Source organism: Mesoplodon bidens, assembly GCF_964165515.1.
Source record: "Mesoplodon bidens genome assembly, chromosome: 6".
Classification (NCBI taxonomy): Eukaryota; Metazoa; Chordata; class Mammalia; order Artiodactyla; family Ziphiidae; genus Mesoplodon; species Mesoplodon bidens.
Genome location: NC_138162.1, coordinates 110298350 through 110316394, shown reverse-complemented (window position 1 = coordinate 110316394; position 18045 = coordinate 110298350). Strand labels below are relative to the sequence as shown.

General features: G+C 37.9%; 1 protein-coding gene across 3 annotated transcripts in view; it reads right to left on the bottom strand.

Moving 5' to 3' along the window:
* The window catches only part of MSRA (methionine sulfoxide reductase A), a 389488-nt gene that overhangs the window by 194801 nt on the left and 176642 nt on the right, over positions 1 to 18045 (bottom strand). For all 3 annotated transcript variants that reach the window (XM_081237519.1, XM_081237517.1, XM_081237518.1), the window contains one exon: positions 3723 to 3842. In XM_081237519.1, the coding sequence (XP_081093645.1) occupies positions 3723 to 3842 (120 nt within the window). The remainder of the gene's footprint in view (positions 1 to 3722; positions 3843 to 18045) is intronic.

The window sequence follows — 18045 nt, the reverse complement described above, 5'->3', positions numbered from 1 at the left end:
CTCTTTTCTTGAAGGAAGGCAAGAAGGAAGGAAGAAAGGAATACCTTTACAAAAGACTCCTGGTTGTGACCAAAGTTTTACAAGCTTAATTGCAAACACAAGAGTAAGCAATTTGGAACTTAATGCAAATACTGGAGCACAGACTAGTATTTCTCTCACATGAAACCTCAGCAACGATCATACATCTTAGCAGAGCCTGGGTTTTTCTTTCTTGCAAGGCAGACCCCTCCAGGGCTGACTTGTTCAACAAGGCTTTGAGCACCTGAGGCCCCAGTAGGGAGGTCTAGCCAGTATAACCTGCTTTCTGTCTCCCCCATCCCTCTCCTTGGTCAAAAATCTTTAATTAGCTGGGGACCTTGTTTGTTCTCCTTCCCCGCTATTCCCAGGGATCTGAAGGCCCCACCACTTCTGTGCTAGAGAGACCTTTCTATCACAGCTTCTCTCTGCCTTTTTGTTTTTCCCTTTCATGATCAGAACAACAACAAAAAAAAAGCCTGGGGAAAGAAATAATCTCTCCTTCTGAGTCTGGATAAGACCCTATAACTACCTCTTTCCAATCAGGAACAAGTTTCCATGACAACCATGCTTCCGGATGCCACCGCTAACTTAGCAGGTAGTGTTCACGTCAAATAGAGAGTTCTTTACCGACCTCCGTGGTTTCTGTACTTCACTGTTGCTACAGGCCTCTAACGCACCAGATGTCTGCATGAACTGTATCTTAAAAGGGTTTTTTCCTTTTTCCTTGTAAACATCAGAAAGACCCAAAAAAACTGCTTGGTATTTTCCTTACAGTAATCATTAAAAAGCATACCGATAGATTCAAAAGTATACATGGAAGAGAATGTGTGGAGGAGGGAAGCATAAATAGGTGGATGGAGAATGGCTGGGCTGTGATGACAGCTGGGTGGCTTACACCACAGTCAATGGCATAAGTTTTGAGCTGAGAGCTAAGGAGGTCCGGAGATATGACCTCAGGTAAGTTACTTATTCTCTCTGAGCCTCAACACTCCCTCTGTAAAAAAGCAGAAACTGAGGCCCTTCATGGGGCTGTTTGAAAGATCGGATGGAAAAAAGCAAAGATGCAAAAAGTGCTTGTTACAGTGTCTGGCACATAGTAGGAGTTCAACAAAGGGCAACTATCATGTTGTTCTTGTTACGGTGAAGAACTGAATTGGAGAGAGTCTGAGCAAACCAGCAACCACGATATTCTAATTGATGATTAACATTTTGCTGGTAGACGGTAACAATATAAGCAGTAGATATCTGGAGGTTTTCTTAGCAACTTTTCCTCTTAGGCTATTAAGTCAGGTCTGCAATTACAGGAAGGAATCTATTCATTTCCATTCCTAAGCTTTAAGAGGATACACCTGGGCAATCTCCAGGGTTCATCTGAATCTCTCTATTTATAGTTCTGCATAAGCATTTGTTTAATTTTGAAACAGAAGCAGAGGAAAAAAATGGATTAACCATGAACGTATTTGTTCGATATTCCACATTTTCAACACCGATCAGAATATTTCAATTCTTCTCCAGAAGCAAGAAAAAGAAGAATATGTATACTTTCATGACATTTTCATTGGTGCACAGTTCAAATTTCATTTCAAAATCAGAATTCATATTGCAGCAAACAAATCGACCCGCTCGTTATCGAACAAACTCCCAAACTCCAATTCCCCCCCCAGCCCCGCCTACATTCGCAGCACCCTCAAAGAGCTGAGAGGGCCCACAGATAACACCAATGCCAACCTTTATTTTTAAATGATAAAACTATTTACATATTTTTTAAAATCCCATTTCTGTCAATGTGGTGGGCTGTATACTAGATAAACTCTCCCTATTAAGAACTCTTAAGATAGTAAATAAAATATTCTTTTAAAAAATGTATTTTACAGTATGGATGTGCCTCAGGAAATTCAAAACAGAACTATCATACGATCCAGCAACCTCTCTTCTGGGTATACACACAAAGGAAATGAAATCCGTATCTTAAAGAGACATCTCTGCTCCCATGTGCACTGCAGCATTATTCACAATAGCCAAGGTATGAAACAACCTAAATGTCCATCAATGAAGGGATAAAGAAGATGTGGCACATACACACGGAATACTATTCAGTCTAAAACAATGAAGGAAATCCTGTCATTTGCAACAACATGAGTGAGCCTGTAGGACAGTATGCTAAGTGAAATAAACTAGACACAGAAAAAAAATACTGCACCGTCTCACTTACAAGTGGAGTCTAAAAAAATCGAACTCACAGAAGCAGAGAGTAGAATGGTGGTTACCAGGGAAATGGGGAGATGTTGGTCAAAGGGTACAAACGTTTATTTATGTAAGATGAATTAGCTGTAGAGATACAAGGTACAGCATGGTGACTGTACTTAGTAATACTGTATTGTATACTTGGAATTTGCTAAGAGAGTAGATCAAAGGTGCTCTCACCACCCAAAAAAAGTACATGAGGAGATGGGTATGTTAATTAGCTTGGCTATTAGTAATTGTTTCACTATGTATATCAAAGTATCATGCTGTACACCTTAAATATATACCATTTTCATATTTAAAATGAAAAAAAATTTTTAAGAGAAAAATAATGTGATTTAAATGCGACCAGAGCTGGCAGAAAGGTAAAAGGAAATCCTTGAAGGCCAGAAATAACAAAACAAAGCAAATTCCAGAAAGGGTATCTGGTCATTGAGCTAGAATTTGCCACGGAGGCAACTGCCTATCCCGGTCAGCAAATATTTTTCTGTAAAGGGCCGGATCCTAAACATTTTAGGTTTCACAGGCCATACTGTCTCAGATGCATCCACTCAAGTGCAACTGTGGCATGAAAACATTCGTAGATAACATAAATAAATGGTCATGTCTGTGTTTAAAGAAAAAAAAAACTTTATATAAACAGGCAGCAGGCAGGATTTAGCCTGCAAGCCACAGTTTGACAATCCCTTCATTATAGCCTGATTTTTAGTGTCTTTCCCTCAAGAAAACAAGTCTGGTATATGACATATTTGTCCCAGGTGATAGAGTGATGTGGTGATGGTCCCAATGTCTTCACATCTCCCTGTACACCTGCCTTTGGGAAGTCCCTCCCACACAGATTCTGGGCTAGACCATGTGACCTGCTTTGGTCAATGGGACCAATAGTACATGTGACTCAGAGATTTGAAAAGTACTAGCAGAATGGTGCTTGTCCTCTCTTACTGCTCCGTATCTCTGCATCCGCCGTCACATGAATTCACCCAGGCCAGTGTGTGAAGACATACGTTCCATCAACCCCATTACCCCAGGCAAGAGGGAGCGACAGCCAGCAGCAGCTGCCAGATGTATGAGCGAAGCCATCAAAGACCAACTAGCCCCCAGGCAACCCACCAGTTGACTGAAATCACATGAGTGAACCCAGATGAAACCAGCAGAAGAACCACCAGGCTGAGCTTAGTCTAAATTGCTGACCCACAGAATCATAAGGTAACAAATGATTGTTTTAGCGACTAAGTTTCAGGGTGATTTTTCCGCAACAAAAGCTAAATGACACATTCCGTAGGAAGTCTATTATCTTCTAAAAATATGACGTGAAAGGCCAGCAAGTATATTTATAGAAACAGGCAAGAGAAGACTGAGAAAACACACAAAAAAATTATTTCCATTTTAAAGATCCCGTCATCCGCCAGCAGGGACGAGTCCGTCCTTGTTCCTTACGTGATAGAGCAAACTCTGCCTACCTGAGCAGACTTCTTCATAAGTAGGATTGGGAGTGTAGCCTCCTGCATAACCAACTTGAGTTGAATATACTCCTTTCCGGGTCCAGAATTTCCTTTCAGCTCCCCAGAAACAGCCCATTCCTGAGAAAAAATATGATACTGATTAGTCCTTTATCAAAAACAAGGTGGTCATTGCATATCAGAAGCCCTGTTACACTAGAAAAGAGAGGTTGTTCCTGTCATCTGGTAATCAAAAATGACTAAGATTTTATCTTCTGAAGAAGTAGAGTTTTTAACACCTAAAAAGAATTTTATTTAAGGTTATTTTCACAGAATGTCTCTTTGCTTTAGTTGTGCAAAAACTTAGAAAGCCTCAAATTTTAATGGAGTTAGTAAAGCTATACCTTTTGAAATAACACAGCAAAAGGATAACTGCATTTGATGAATGATTTCCACACTCAGTTCATTATGGACTTGTCAAAACATAGTAGGTTGTAGGAATAGTAGAAATTTATTTAATGATCAGCATCCTGGTCGTGCTTTCTTTAAAAATTCTACCAAAGGAAGGTAACACTAAATTACTGATTTAAATGGGAAAACTTCCCCAAATCAAAACAGATTGACACAGTATTTGATTAACGATTTCATATGTGTTCAGTTTTTTAAAATGTTTAAAGTCATTAGAAACTTTCATGTGATAAATCGCTGCTCACCAAAAAGAACCATTTTCTGAGTTCGAGTACTGAACATAATGAATAAGGAAAGAGAGACAGGGGAAGGCAGGGAAAGAGGGAACAACAAATAAAGAAACTCACAAAAATGGCATTCCATTCAACTAGCAAACATTGTGCTCACACCATTGGTTAGTTATTGGATTCCTTTGAACATATGATGAAAACTAAGAACCATCTCCCAGGGATGCACATACTTACACACATCTAAAATGCTGCATTACTTTTCCTGGGCTCCAAATAAAGAATCTTCATTTTTCTACCGAGTTTCTACACTGTCCACAACTGCTATTCTGTGGTCAATTCCTAGATGTAAACAAGATTCCTGCCTCACTCAAGTTTTACATGGCTTTATTAAGTCATATATAATTAAGATCATAGGTAGAACAGTTGGCAAATTAATATATTCCTCCTACTTTAACAATCACTAGATTTGCTAGATTTGATGACAGAGCTAAAAGAAAAATTAGAAGTTTACTGAAATTCTTGACACTTGTTAATATACTACTTTAAGAATTCAGAGCAACAACCAAAAAGAAATGTGAATGATGTTATATATTATAAAAAATATATTTGCTCAACTGTGATAGGAAACATACTAACCTATAGTAGGTTAACAGTTAAAAAATATGATAGAGCCAAATGATGAAGTTTAATGCAGTAAAAAAATTACTATTGTGATAACAATGCAATATGGAAATATGTATATAATTATATCATAATTACCTAAGGCTAAATTTAAAAGGGAAAATCACAGTTATATGCATGTTTTTATCTCAAAACTATGAAAAAAATTCATACCAAAATAGACTAGAAAGAAATATATAAAATCATAATCATGATTATATTATAGCGGTGAGAATATACAAATATTTTTTTCATTTTTCAAGTTTGTACGTAATAGATTTACATTACTTTATTTTATTATTTTTTTCAGAAGCCAGGAATAGATTTTTTTTTTTTTTTGGCTGTGTTGGGTCTTCATTGCTGCTCGCGGGCTTTCTCTAATTGCGGCGAGCGGGGGCTACTCTTCATTGTGGTGCACAGGCTTCTTATTGCGGTGGCTTCTCTTGTTGCAGAGCATGGGCTCTAGGCGCACAGGCTTCAGTAGTTGTGGCACGTGAGCTCAGTAGTTGTGGCTCACGGGCTCTAGAGCACAGGCTCTGTAGTTGTGGTGCACAGGCTCAGTTGCACCGCGGCATGTGGGATCTTCCTGTAACAGGGCTCGAACCCGTGTCCCCTGCATTGGCAGGTGGATTCTTAACCACTGCGCCACCAGGGAAGTCCCTACATTACTTTAAGAACAAAAAATACATACAATTTTTAAGGGAAAGAAAAAAATTCAAGGAAAAACATAAGCATATGCATTGTTCAAGTTACACACCACTAGATACCATTTTTCCTGTTTACAAGTGAATTGTTTGCTGCTAGTGAATATAACTAAATATTTACTGAGTATTTACTAAAATTGACTATCCTCAAGTCTCTGAAACAAGGATTCACTGCTAATTTTACTTCCCTGCATTCCTGGGATGAGGGAATTATATTAGTCAGGGATCTCCAAAGGAACAGAACCAACAGGATTTATACAAATATATATATACAGAGAGATTCATTATGATGAATTGGCTCCCACAGTTATGGAGGCTGAGGAGTCCCATGAGCTACAGTCTGCAAGCTGGAGGCCCAGGAAAGGTGGTACTATAATCGTAGTCCAAACCTGAAAGCTTGAGAACCAATGATGTGAATCCCAGTCTAAGTCTGAAGGCCTGATAACCAGGAGCACTGACGCTCAAGGACAGGAGGAGATGGGTGTCCCAGCTCAAGCAAAGAGAGTGAATTCACCTTCCCTCTGCCATTTGGTTCTGTGCAGACCTTCAATGGTTTGGATGATGCCCACCCGCACTGGTGAGGTTGATCTACTCAGTGTACTGATTCAAATGCTAATCTCTTCCAGAAACGCTCAGAGACACACCCAGAAATGATGTTTTACCAGCTTTCTGGGCATCCCTTAGCCAAGTCAAGTCGACACATAAAATTAACCATCACAGGAATGATGACAGGGAATCTCTGGAGAAGGACAGGTAGAAAAGGAGCTGCGCAGCATTACTGAACATAAAAGGCCACAAAGGCATCCAGGAGCTGTGCAGTGTGCCAAGCTGAGGCACCATAGCCCCTGAAGTTCAGAAACTGAGGAGTTCACCGAATAAAATACTTCTGTATCTCACAGCGACTAACAGTGATGGTACCGAAGAGAACTGCACGCCTTCAGTATTCTCCACACACGGTATATAATGGGCTATTTTAGCAACCAGCCTATCCTGACCATTGTCTATAGTACCACACAGACAGCCCCAGAGTCCATATCTTTTACGTCTTCACTACATCCTCGTGATATAAAACTTAAAATGACCAAACAAAAATTTATTGCAGGTAGAGAGATATTTAACCCCCTTTTATGTTTAATAAGAATCAAGATAAGACCTCTGATAGCAGGGAGAATGAACTAGCTCCAGCTGGACAAAGGTCTTCAAGGGGGGCCATGTGTGGCTGAAATAATCCTCCAGGGAACTGTTATACAATGAATGTCAAAATTTTTAGAAAGGTACTTAACTTAGGATAAGCAGTAGCTCTAAGAATAAAACTCCTCCCTGAAGCAATCAGATGTTTTATCTAGTGTCTTCCAGTATAACCTAAGCATTCTTTTATTTGGCTTCGAGTGTGTGTGTGTTTAAACAAAGCAAGGTTTATTAATGGCAGAATTTCTCAGAATTTACCGTAGTCTAGTAAACAACATGAATATCATCAAAGAAGATGTAGTGGGCACTATTTTATTTAAAATATTTTATATTTTAACCTTTTATTATAAAGTAAAACATATACAGAAAAACCACACAAAACAGATGCAAAATTCAATGTCTATTATTACTCAAATGGCCTACTAACCACCACCCAGGTCAAGATTTAGAACTTTGCCACCCACCCCGGAAATCCCTCCTTGTATGACACCACAGTCACAACTCCCTTCCTCCCCCCAAAACTAACCACTGGCTGAATTTTATCGTATTCACTTCCTTATGTTTCTTTATATTTTTATCATTCAAGTTATCCATCCTGATACTATACTTTGGTCTTGCTCATTTTAAAAAATCTGATTATGTCTTTAAAGTTCTTTCAATTGACAGGTTCCCTCTCCATTCTTTTCCTTTTAATTTATCTATTGAAGAAAACATGAGCCACTTGACCTGCAGAATTTCCCACAGTGTGGATTTTGCCAATTGCATTCTTGTGGTGCAATTCAACTTATTCCTCTATCCTCAATATTTCCTGCAAATTTGCTGCTGGATCCAGAGGCGTGATCAACCTCAGATTTCATCCTTTGGCAAAACTATAGGTGGTACTGTGTAATTTTTTTAACTCTTTAAAAGTTTTTTTCCAGCTTTATTGGTATATAATTGACATATGACATTTATAACACCATCACATATTTGACACACATATATACTGTGAAATAATTAAAACAATAAGGTTAGTTAACACATTTACCACCTCACACAATTACAAAGTTTTGTAGTGAGAATATTTAAAATCTACTCTCTTAGCAACTGTCAACTATAAAGTACAGTATCATTAACTATAGTCACCATGATGAAAATTAGATCCCCAGAACTTATTCATCTTATAACTGGAAGTTTGTAAACAATTCCCCCAACAACCTCTGGAAACCACCATTCTACTCTCTGTTCTACGAATTTGTCTGTTTTCTTAGCTTCTAATGTAAGTGAAATTATACAGTATTTGTCTTCTCTGTATGACTTATTTCATTTAGGATAATGCCCTAAAGGTCTACCCACATTGTCACAAATGACAGAATTCCTTTGTTTTTTATGGCTAATATTACATTATGTGTTGTGTATATATACACGCACACACATACATATACATATTTATATACATATCAATAGCACACCATCCTTATCCATTAGTCTGTTAATAGCCATTTAGGTTGTTTCCATCTCTTGGCTGTGGCTGATAATGCTGGAATGAACATGGGAGTGCAGATATCTCTTCGAGATACTGATTTCATTTCCTTTGGATATATACCCAGAAGTGGGATTGCTTGATTATTCAGTAGTTCTATTTCTAATTTCTGAGGAACCTCCATTCTGTTTTCCATAATGGCTTTACCTACTTACATTCCCACCAACAGTGCACTAGGGTTCCCTTTTCTCCACATCCTTGCCATCCTTGTTATCTTTTGCCTTTTCAGCAGTAGCCATTCTAACAGATGTGAAGTGATATCTCACTGTGGGTTTGATTTGCATTTCCCTGATGATCAGTGATGTTGAGCATCTTTTCATGTACTTGACCATTTGTAAGTCTTCTTAGAAAAATGTCTATTCAGGTCCTCTGCCATTTTCAATCAAATGATTTGGAGGGTTTTCTTTTTGAGGGAGGGTTATTGAATTGTATGAGTTCCCAATACATTTTGTATATTAACCCCTTATCTGATACATGGTTTGCAAATATTTTCTCCATTCCATTGCTTCTTCATTCTGCTGTTTCTGTGGCTGTGCATAAGCTTTTTAGTTTGATGTAATGTCACTTGTTTATTTTTGCTTTGTTGCTTGTGCTCTTGGTGTCATATCCAAAATATCATTGCCAAGGCCAATGTCAAGGAGCTTTTTTTCTCTCTCTTTCCTTCTAGGAGTTCTATGGTTTCAGATCTTTACATTCAAGTCTTCAATTCATTTCAAGTTAATTTTTCTGAGTGGTGTGAGATAGGGGTCCATTTTTTTGTATGTGAATATCCATTTCTCTCAACATCATTTATTTAATAGATTTTTCCCCACTGAGTATTCTTGGCTCCACTGTCAAGTGTTAGTTGACCATATATGCTTGAATTTATTTTCAGGCTCTCTATTCTATTCTATTCTATTCTATTCTATTCTATTCTATTCTATTCTATTCTATTCTATTTCATTTGTCTATGTGTCTGTTTTTATTGCAGTAACATATTGTTTTGATTACTATAGTTTTGTAGTATAATTTGAAATCAGGAAGTGTGATGCCTTCAGCTTTGCTCTTCTTTCTCAAAATTGATTTGGCTCTTTGGGATCTTTTTTCGTTCCATACACATTTTAGGATTATTTTTTCTATTTCTGTAAAAAATGCCATTGGAATTTTGATATTGGGTTTAATGTGGAATTGCATTTAATCTATAGAATGGCCTTGGGTAGTATGGACATTTTAACAATATTAATCTTTCCAATCCATGAACATGAGATATCTTTCCTCTTATTTGTGTCTTCTTCAATTTCTTTCATCAATGTCTTATAGTTTACAGTGTAAATATTTGTCACTTCCTTGGGTAAATTTATTCCTGATTATTTTATTGCTTTTGATGCTATTGTGAGTGAGATTGTTTTCTCTATTTCTCTTTCAGATATTTCATTTTTACTGTATGGAAATGCAATTGATTTTCATATGTTGCATTACTGTAACTTTACTGGATTCATTGATTACTTTTAACAGTTTTTTGGTGAAGTCTTTAGGGTATTCTATATATAAGATCATGTCATCGACAGACAATTTTACTTCTTCCTTTCTGATGGGGTACCTTTAATTTCCATTTCTTGCCTAATTGCTCTGGATAAGATTTCCAGTATTATGTTGAATAGGAGTACAGAGAGTATCTTCTTTCTGATCCAAACAGAAAAGCTTTCAGCTTTTCACCACTGACTATGATGTTATCTGTGGGTCTGTCATATTTGGCCTTTATTACATTGAAGTATGTTTCTCCTATACCTCTCAAATTTGTTTGAGAGCTTTTGTCATGAAAGGGTGTTGAATTTTGGCAAGCAGTTTCTCTGCATCTATTGAGAGTCATGATTTTTATCCTTCATTCTATTAATCTGGTATATCTCATTTACTGATCTGCAGATGTTGACCCATCCTTGCATCCCAGGGATAAATCCTGCTTGATCATGGTGTGTGATCCTTCCAATGTGCTGTTGAATTTGATTTGCTAATATTTTGTTGAGAATTTTTGCATCTACATTATTCAGTGATCCTGGCTTGTAGTTTTCTTCTCTTGTAGCATCTTTATCTGCCTTTTATATCAGGGTAATGCTGGCCTCATAAAATTAGTTTGAGACTGTCCCCCCCTCTTCAGTTTTTTTGGAAGAGTCTGAGGAATAGCGTTAATTCTTCTTTAAATGTTTGGCAGAATTTGCCAGTGAAGATATCTGGTCCTGGGTCTTTTTGAGGGGGTAGGATTTTTTTATTACTATCTCAGTCTCCTTAATTGGTTTGCTCAGGTTTTCTGTCTTCATGATTCCATCTTGGTGGGATGTATGTTTCTAGGCACTTACCCATTTCTTCTAGGTTATCCAATTTGTTGGTGTATACTTTTTCACAGCAGTCTTTTTTTTTTGTAAACAAAAATATTTTTTATTAGTTTCTGCTTTATAACAAAGTGAATCAGTCATACATACACATCTGTTCCCACATCCCTTCCCTCCTGTGTCTCCCTCCCTCCCACCCTCCCCATCCCACCCCTCCAGGCGGTCACAAAGCACCGAGCTGATCTCCCTGTGCTCTGCGGCTCACAGCAGTCTTTTATGATCCTTTGTATTTCTGTGGTATCAGTTGTAATGTCTCATTTATTGTTTTGTTTATTTGAGTCCTCTCTCCTTTATTCTTGGTTAGTCTAGCTAAAGGTTTATCAATTCTGTTTACCTTTTTCAAAAAACCAACTCTTAGTTTCAATGATTTTTTTCTGTTTTCTTTCTAGTCTTGATTTCATTTACTTCTGCTGTGATCTTTATTATTTCCTTCCTTCTGGTAACTTTGGGCTTAGATTATTCTTTTTCTAAATCCTTAAGGTGTAAAGTAAGGTTGTTTATTAGAGATATTTCTTTTTCTTCAATGTACGCATTTATCACTATAAGCTTCCCTCTTGGGAATGTTTTTACTGCATCCTATAAGTTTTGGTATTTCTGTTTTCATTTTCATTTGTCTCAAAATACTTTCTTGAATTCCCTTCTGATTTCTTCTTTAACTCAGGAGTGTATAGTTTGATTTCCACTACTTTTGAATATTTCAGTTTTCCTCCTGTTATTTATTTCCACTTTCATACCATTGTGTTTGGAAAACATACTAGATGTGATTTCAGTTTTCTTAAATTTGTTAAGGCTTGCTTTGTGGCCTAATATATAATCGATCCTGGAGAATATTCCATGTGTGCTTGCAAATAATGTGTATTCTGGTGCTGTTGGATGGAATATTCTGTATATGTCTGTCAGGTATATTTAGTTTCTAGTGTTATTCAGACCTACTGTTTCCTTATTGATTTTCTGTCTGGGTGATCTACCGGATGTTAAAAGAGGGGTATTGACAACTACTACTATTATTTTATTGCTGCCTATTTCTCCCTTCAGTTCTGTTAATATTTGCCTTAAATATTTAAGATGTTCCAATGCTGGATACATATATTTACAATTGTTGTATCCTCTTGATGAATTAATCCCTTTGTCACTGTGTAGTCACCTTCTTTGTCTCTTGTGACCAATTTTGAACGAAAGTTTATTTTATCTGATATAAGTATAGTCACTCCTGTTATCTGTTGGTTACCATTTGCATGGAGTATCTTTTTCCATCCCTTTGCTTTCTACCTATGTGTACTTAAAGCTACTGTGAGTCTCTTACAGGCAGCATATTGTTGAATACTGTTTTTTTTTAAATCCATTCAGCCACTTTTGAATGAAGAATTTAGTTCATTTATGTTTAAAGTAATTATTCATAGGTAAGAACTTTCTCTTGCCATTTTACTCATTATTTTCTGACTGCCTATTTTTTTACTTCCTTCTTTCTTTTTCCTCTCTTACTGTCTTCCTTTATAATTTGTCTTTTGTAATGGTATTCTTTAATACCTTTGTCTTTTGTGTAACTACTATAGGTTTTTTCCTTTGTGGTTACCATAAGGCTTATATTAAACATCTTATAGATATAATAGTCTATTTTAAGCTGATAACTTAGCTTCGATTACATACAAAAACTCTATACTTTTACTTCTCTTTCCCTCACATTTTATGCTATTGATGTCATACTTTACATTTTTTATATTGCTCATCTGTTAATAAGTTACTACAGCTATAGTTATTTTTAATATTATTGGTTTTTAACTTTTCTACTAGAGTTAAAGTGATTTACACACCTCCATTACAGAATTAGGGTGTTCTGCATTTGATTGCATTTTAACCTTTACCAGTCAGTTTTATACTTTTATATATTTTCACATTGTTTACTTAGCATCCTTTCATTTCGACTTGAAGAACTCACTTAACATTTCTTCTAAGGCAGGTCTAGTGGTGATGAACTCCCATAGCTTTTGTTTATCTGGGAATGTCTTTAACTCTTCTTCATTTCTGAAGGACAGTTTTGTTTGGTATAGTATTCTCACCTGGCAGTTTTTTCTTTCAGCACTTTGAATATACCATCCCACCACCTACTGGTCTGCAAGGTTTCTGCAGAGAAATCCACTGATAGCCTCATGGAGATCCCCTTGCAAAGGACAAGTCATTTTTCTCTTGCTGCTTTCAAAATTCTACCCTTGTCTTTGGCTTTTAACATTTTAATTACAATGTATCTCAGAGTAATGTTCTTTCGGTTGATCCTGCTTGGGGTCCTTTGAGCTTCCTATACTTGCGTGTCATTATCATTCCCAAGACTTGCAAAGTTTTCAGCTATTATTTCTTTAAATAATCTCTTCCCTCCTTTCTCTCTCTCTTCTCCTTCTAGGACTCCCATGATAGAAATTTTCAAACACTTGAGGGTATCACATAATTTGCATAAGTTTTCTTCACTCTTTTTCATTCTTTGTCCTTTTTGTTCCTCTAACTAGCTAATTTCAAATGATTTGTCTTTACGTTCACTGATTCATTCTTCTACATGAACAAATCTGTTGTTGCTTCAACATTCCATTGTATTCTTCAGCTCCAGTAATTCTGTTTAGCTCTTTTTATGGTTTTATTTCTTTATTAAACTTTTCACTTTATTCATGCATCATTTTCTTGATTTTGTTTAGTTGTCTACTTGTGTTCTCTTGCATTTCTTTCAATTTCTTTAAGACGATTATTTTGAATTCCTTGTCAGGCAAAGCACAGATCTCCGTTCCTTTGCCTTTGGAGCTGTATTCGTTTCTTTTGGCAGTGTCATATTTGCCTGATTCTTCATGATCCATGTAGCCTTGCATTAGTGTCTGTGCATTTTTCAAAATTTTATTTTATTGAAGTATAGTTGATTTACATTGTGTTAATTTCTGCTGTACAGCAAAGTGATTCAGTTATACATATATATACATTCTAGGGTCTGTGCATTTGAAGGAGCAAACACTTCTTCCAGTCTTTACAGACTGGTTTCTATGTTCTTTGATCAGGAAGCACATAATGTCTGGCCATCTCTCTTTTTGTGATGTTAGCATCTACTGATGCTCAATGCTTAGGTGTGTTAATTCCTTGAGAGCTGCAAAATGGTGATTTTCAATCCTCTCACTTCTTTTTCATTCATTAGTTGAAATACCTTTATAATGAAAAGCTTCCCCTCAACTATTATTTTGTTACTCAGTGGTACAGTTCATAAAATAAAGGGAAGATAAATGTTGGATTATGTCCATTGACTTAGCAGTCTTCAAGATGATGAACTGGCCCAATCCAAGGTTGACCAATTTTTTTTTTAAGATTTTTTTTTTAATTTATGGCTGTATAGGGTCTTTGTTGCTGTGCACAGGCTATCTCTAGTTGCGGCGAGCAGGGGCTACTCTTTGTTGCAGTGCACAGGCTTCTCATTGCGTGGCTTCTCTTGTTGTGAAGCAAGGGCTCTAGGTGCACAGGCTTCAGTAGTTGTGGCACGCAGGCTCAGTAGTTGTGGCTCATGGGCTCTAGAGTGCAGGTTCAGTAGTTGTAGCACACAGGCTTAGTTGCTCCACGGCATGTGGGATCTTCCCAGACCAGGGCTTGAACCCATGTGCCCTACACTGGCAGGCAGATTCTTAACCACTGTGCCACCAGGGAAGTCCGACCAATTAGTTTTTAAAATATCATTATAAACGCATTTATTTAAACATATTTGATGTGTTTCACCCTTTCAATTACCCCTCTCTTGTAAGCTCTACCTGTCATATCTTTGGCTAGGGAGAGCCTCTTCAAATTGTCTCCTGAGTCCCTTTTGAAATACTCTCAATAGTGCCTTATCGCTTCCTTGCTATCTGGTATGACAGGATATTCCAGGCTTGTATATTTCCTACCCCATGTCTGGAATCAGCCATTTCTCCAAGAAGGCTCGTTTCTTTAAATGAGAATAGGTACCTCAAGACCATCACTTGGGTACTAGTGATACTTACTGCAGAGTGCCCAGCTATGAAACCATGTGGCTAAAACTGCCCATCAAAATCTAAGTCTTGTCAGACCCACCAAATCATAATGTCAAAAGAGTGCAACAGCAATCCATCACAAGATAGAAGCTGTGCGTCTGGAATCATACAGAAGCAGGACCAGGTGGTCTTGTAGGAATAAGTAGCCAGACTCCCACAGCGTCCACCAGGGTTGCACCAAAACCACTCCCTCAGTTCACACCTATGGATGTAAGGGGATACTATACAACCAGCTGAAGGACAAGAAAAAGGCTGGATTTTGGTTTATAAATGGTTGGCTTACTATGTACAGATGCAAGCCAAAAATTCATAGCAGCCACACTGTAGTCTCACTCAGGAGTGGCCATAATAAATAGTGATAAAGGAAAATCCTCCCAACTGGTGACCTTCAAACAGTGCACCAGTTGCCCACTTCATGTGGAAGGAAAATAGCCCAACTTTAGAAATCAAGCCTTTAGAAAATGGCTTGGCTGGCTAGTGAGAATCCAGAAGCAAAAATACTGAAAGGGCGGGAACAAGGAAATCTGAGGTAGAAACATGTGGATGGACATAGGAGTGAGTATGTGCTATGAAGATATCTGCATCACTTGTTAAAGCCAGTCGGCGGGCATCCACCAAGAAAGAGGCACTAAACAACAAAGCTGACAAAGTGACCTGGGTTTGTTGGTCAGCCTGGTCAGCCTGTTCCACTGGCCACCCCAGTACTGGCATGATGGGCGCAGGAACAAAGTGGCCATGGTGGCAGAGATGGAGTCAACATTGGCACAACAGTGGACTCCCACTTACCAAGTTTTATCCACTGTTGCCATCACCAAATATCAACTCCAAGCATCTGGTACAGCACCATTTCTCAAGGGGAACAACCAACCACTAGATGGCAAAGGGGAAACGCTGGGTTCCTTCCATGCTGAAAGGGCCAGTGGTTTGTTCTCACAGTAACAGACATATTCCAAGCGTGGGTTTCACTTTCCTGCTTTCAGAATCTCAGCCAACTACTGTTACATACAACACTGTTTCAGACCAGGAGACCGGGTTTCCAGCACAAAAGATGCAGCAATGAACCCATGACTACAGTTTCCACCTGTCTTATTATATACCACACCATCCAGAAGCTGACGTTCTGATTAAGCACCGGAACATCCCCGAGGCACAGTTGCAGCACCAGTTCAGGGACAATTCTCTGTGAGGGTACAGTGCTATCTTTTGGAACACTAAATATGCAGTGAATCAATGACCCCAAAGATACTGGGGCACTGTGTCCCAAAAAAGAAAAATACACGTATTAGAAAAAAGGGGAGAAAACAGGATTGGCTCCACTTACCATGATTCCTAATGACCCATTGGGAGACTTTGTACTTCCTGTCCTAGAACTCTTGGCTCTGTAGATAGAGTTAGAGGTCCTGGTCTCCAAAAGGGTACAGGTTCACCAGGGGACACGGCCAAGAGTCCACTGAATTATATGCTGCTGCTGTTGCCTAGGCACTCTGGCTCCTTGCGTCCAGGGATAAGCAAGCAAAAAGAGCTTGCCAGGTGGAACTGACCCACAAGCAGTGTAGGAGATCTCTCTTGGGCCTTGAAAACATTTGGTGTTACAAGTTATATAAATTTTAGCCAATGAGATGTTTCAGAATTTTACCTCATTGTGATTTTAACATATACTTGGCTAATTACCAGTAAGGTTAAGCATCTTTTCATATTGTATACTGGCCATTCATGCTTTCTCTTTTGTAAATTGCTTTTGTCCATTTTTCTATTAGCTTATTATATTTTTCTTGTTGATTTGTTGGAGTTTTTATATATTCAGAACACTAATTCTTTTGTCAATTTTATGTTTGCAGATATCATCTTGTATCTGATGTGCCTTTCACCTTCATTTATGATGCCTATTGTCATGCAAGTATTTTAAATTTTAATTGTGGCTAAATTTCTCTATATTTTCCTTTATAATTTGTGCTTTTTGTATATAATGCATAAGAACTCTTTCTACACATTAAAGTCATAAAGATAGTATCCTATATTTTCAGAACTTTTAAAGTTTTGATCTTCATTTTAGGTTGCTAATCCATCTGGAAATAATTTTTTGTGTAGGGTATGTAGTAGGAATTCAATTTACTTTTTTCTATATGGATAACCAAGTATCCAAAATAAATTATTATTTATTAAATAATCTATTACTTCCTTATCTCTAATGTCATCTCTATCCTATATCATTATGAATGATCCTGTTTCTGGGCTATCTGTTATATTCCATTCATTTGTCTGTTCCTGCACTAATAACACACTGCTCTTCATTCATGTATTCAACAAATATTTATTCATTGCCTACCACGTGCCAAGAAGTGCTCTCGGCACATGGAATACACGACTTAAGAAAACAAAGATCCTAACCTCTTACAGAGCTTACACTCTAGTGGCAAAAGACAAATAATATACACTAAAAATAAGAAATAAGCACACGATATAGCAAGTAAGAGAGGTAAAGAGCTATTTAAAAAAAGAAAAGAAAAGAAAAGTGGAACAGAGTCAGAGGGATCAGGAGTGCTGGGGAAGGTGCAATATTAAATAAGGTCTTGGGGTGGACCTCAAAGAGATGGTGACTTCAATAAAGACTTGAAGGCAGTAAGGAGGTCACCCATTCAGTTATCTGGGGTACGCAGTGTTCCAGGCAGAGAAAAGCATCACTACAAAGGCACCAAGAACATGCCTGCTATGTTTAAGTGGCAGGAAAGAAGCCAGGATGGCTTGGGTGGAGTGAGCAGGGGGAAGCAGTGGGACACAGATCAGGTAAGCCGGATCGTGTAGGGCCTTGGGGGCTACTGTGAGGACTTTGGATTTTACTCTGAGTGAAATGAATAGCCATGGTTGAGTTCTGGGCAGGAGAGGGGAATGACATAACTCATGTTTTACAAGGTTCACTCTGGCTGTTCTCTGTTGAGAACAGACTGGAGTGGACTAACCGCAGAAGCAGGGAATGCTTAGGAAACTACTGCTATAGCCCAAGTGAGAGATGCTGGTGGGTCAGACCTGGAAATAGCAGGGGAAGTCACAAGTCATGATCAGATTTGGGATACTTTTTGTAGAACCAAAAGGATTTCCTGACAGATCGGAAGCAGGCTTTGAGAGAAACAGAGAGACAAGGATGATTCTAACTGATTTTAACAGTTTTATATCTCCCTGTCCC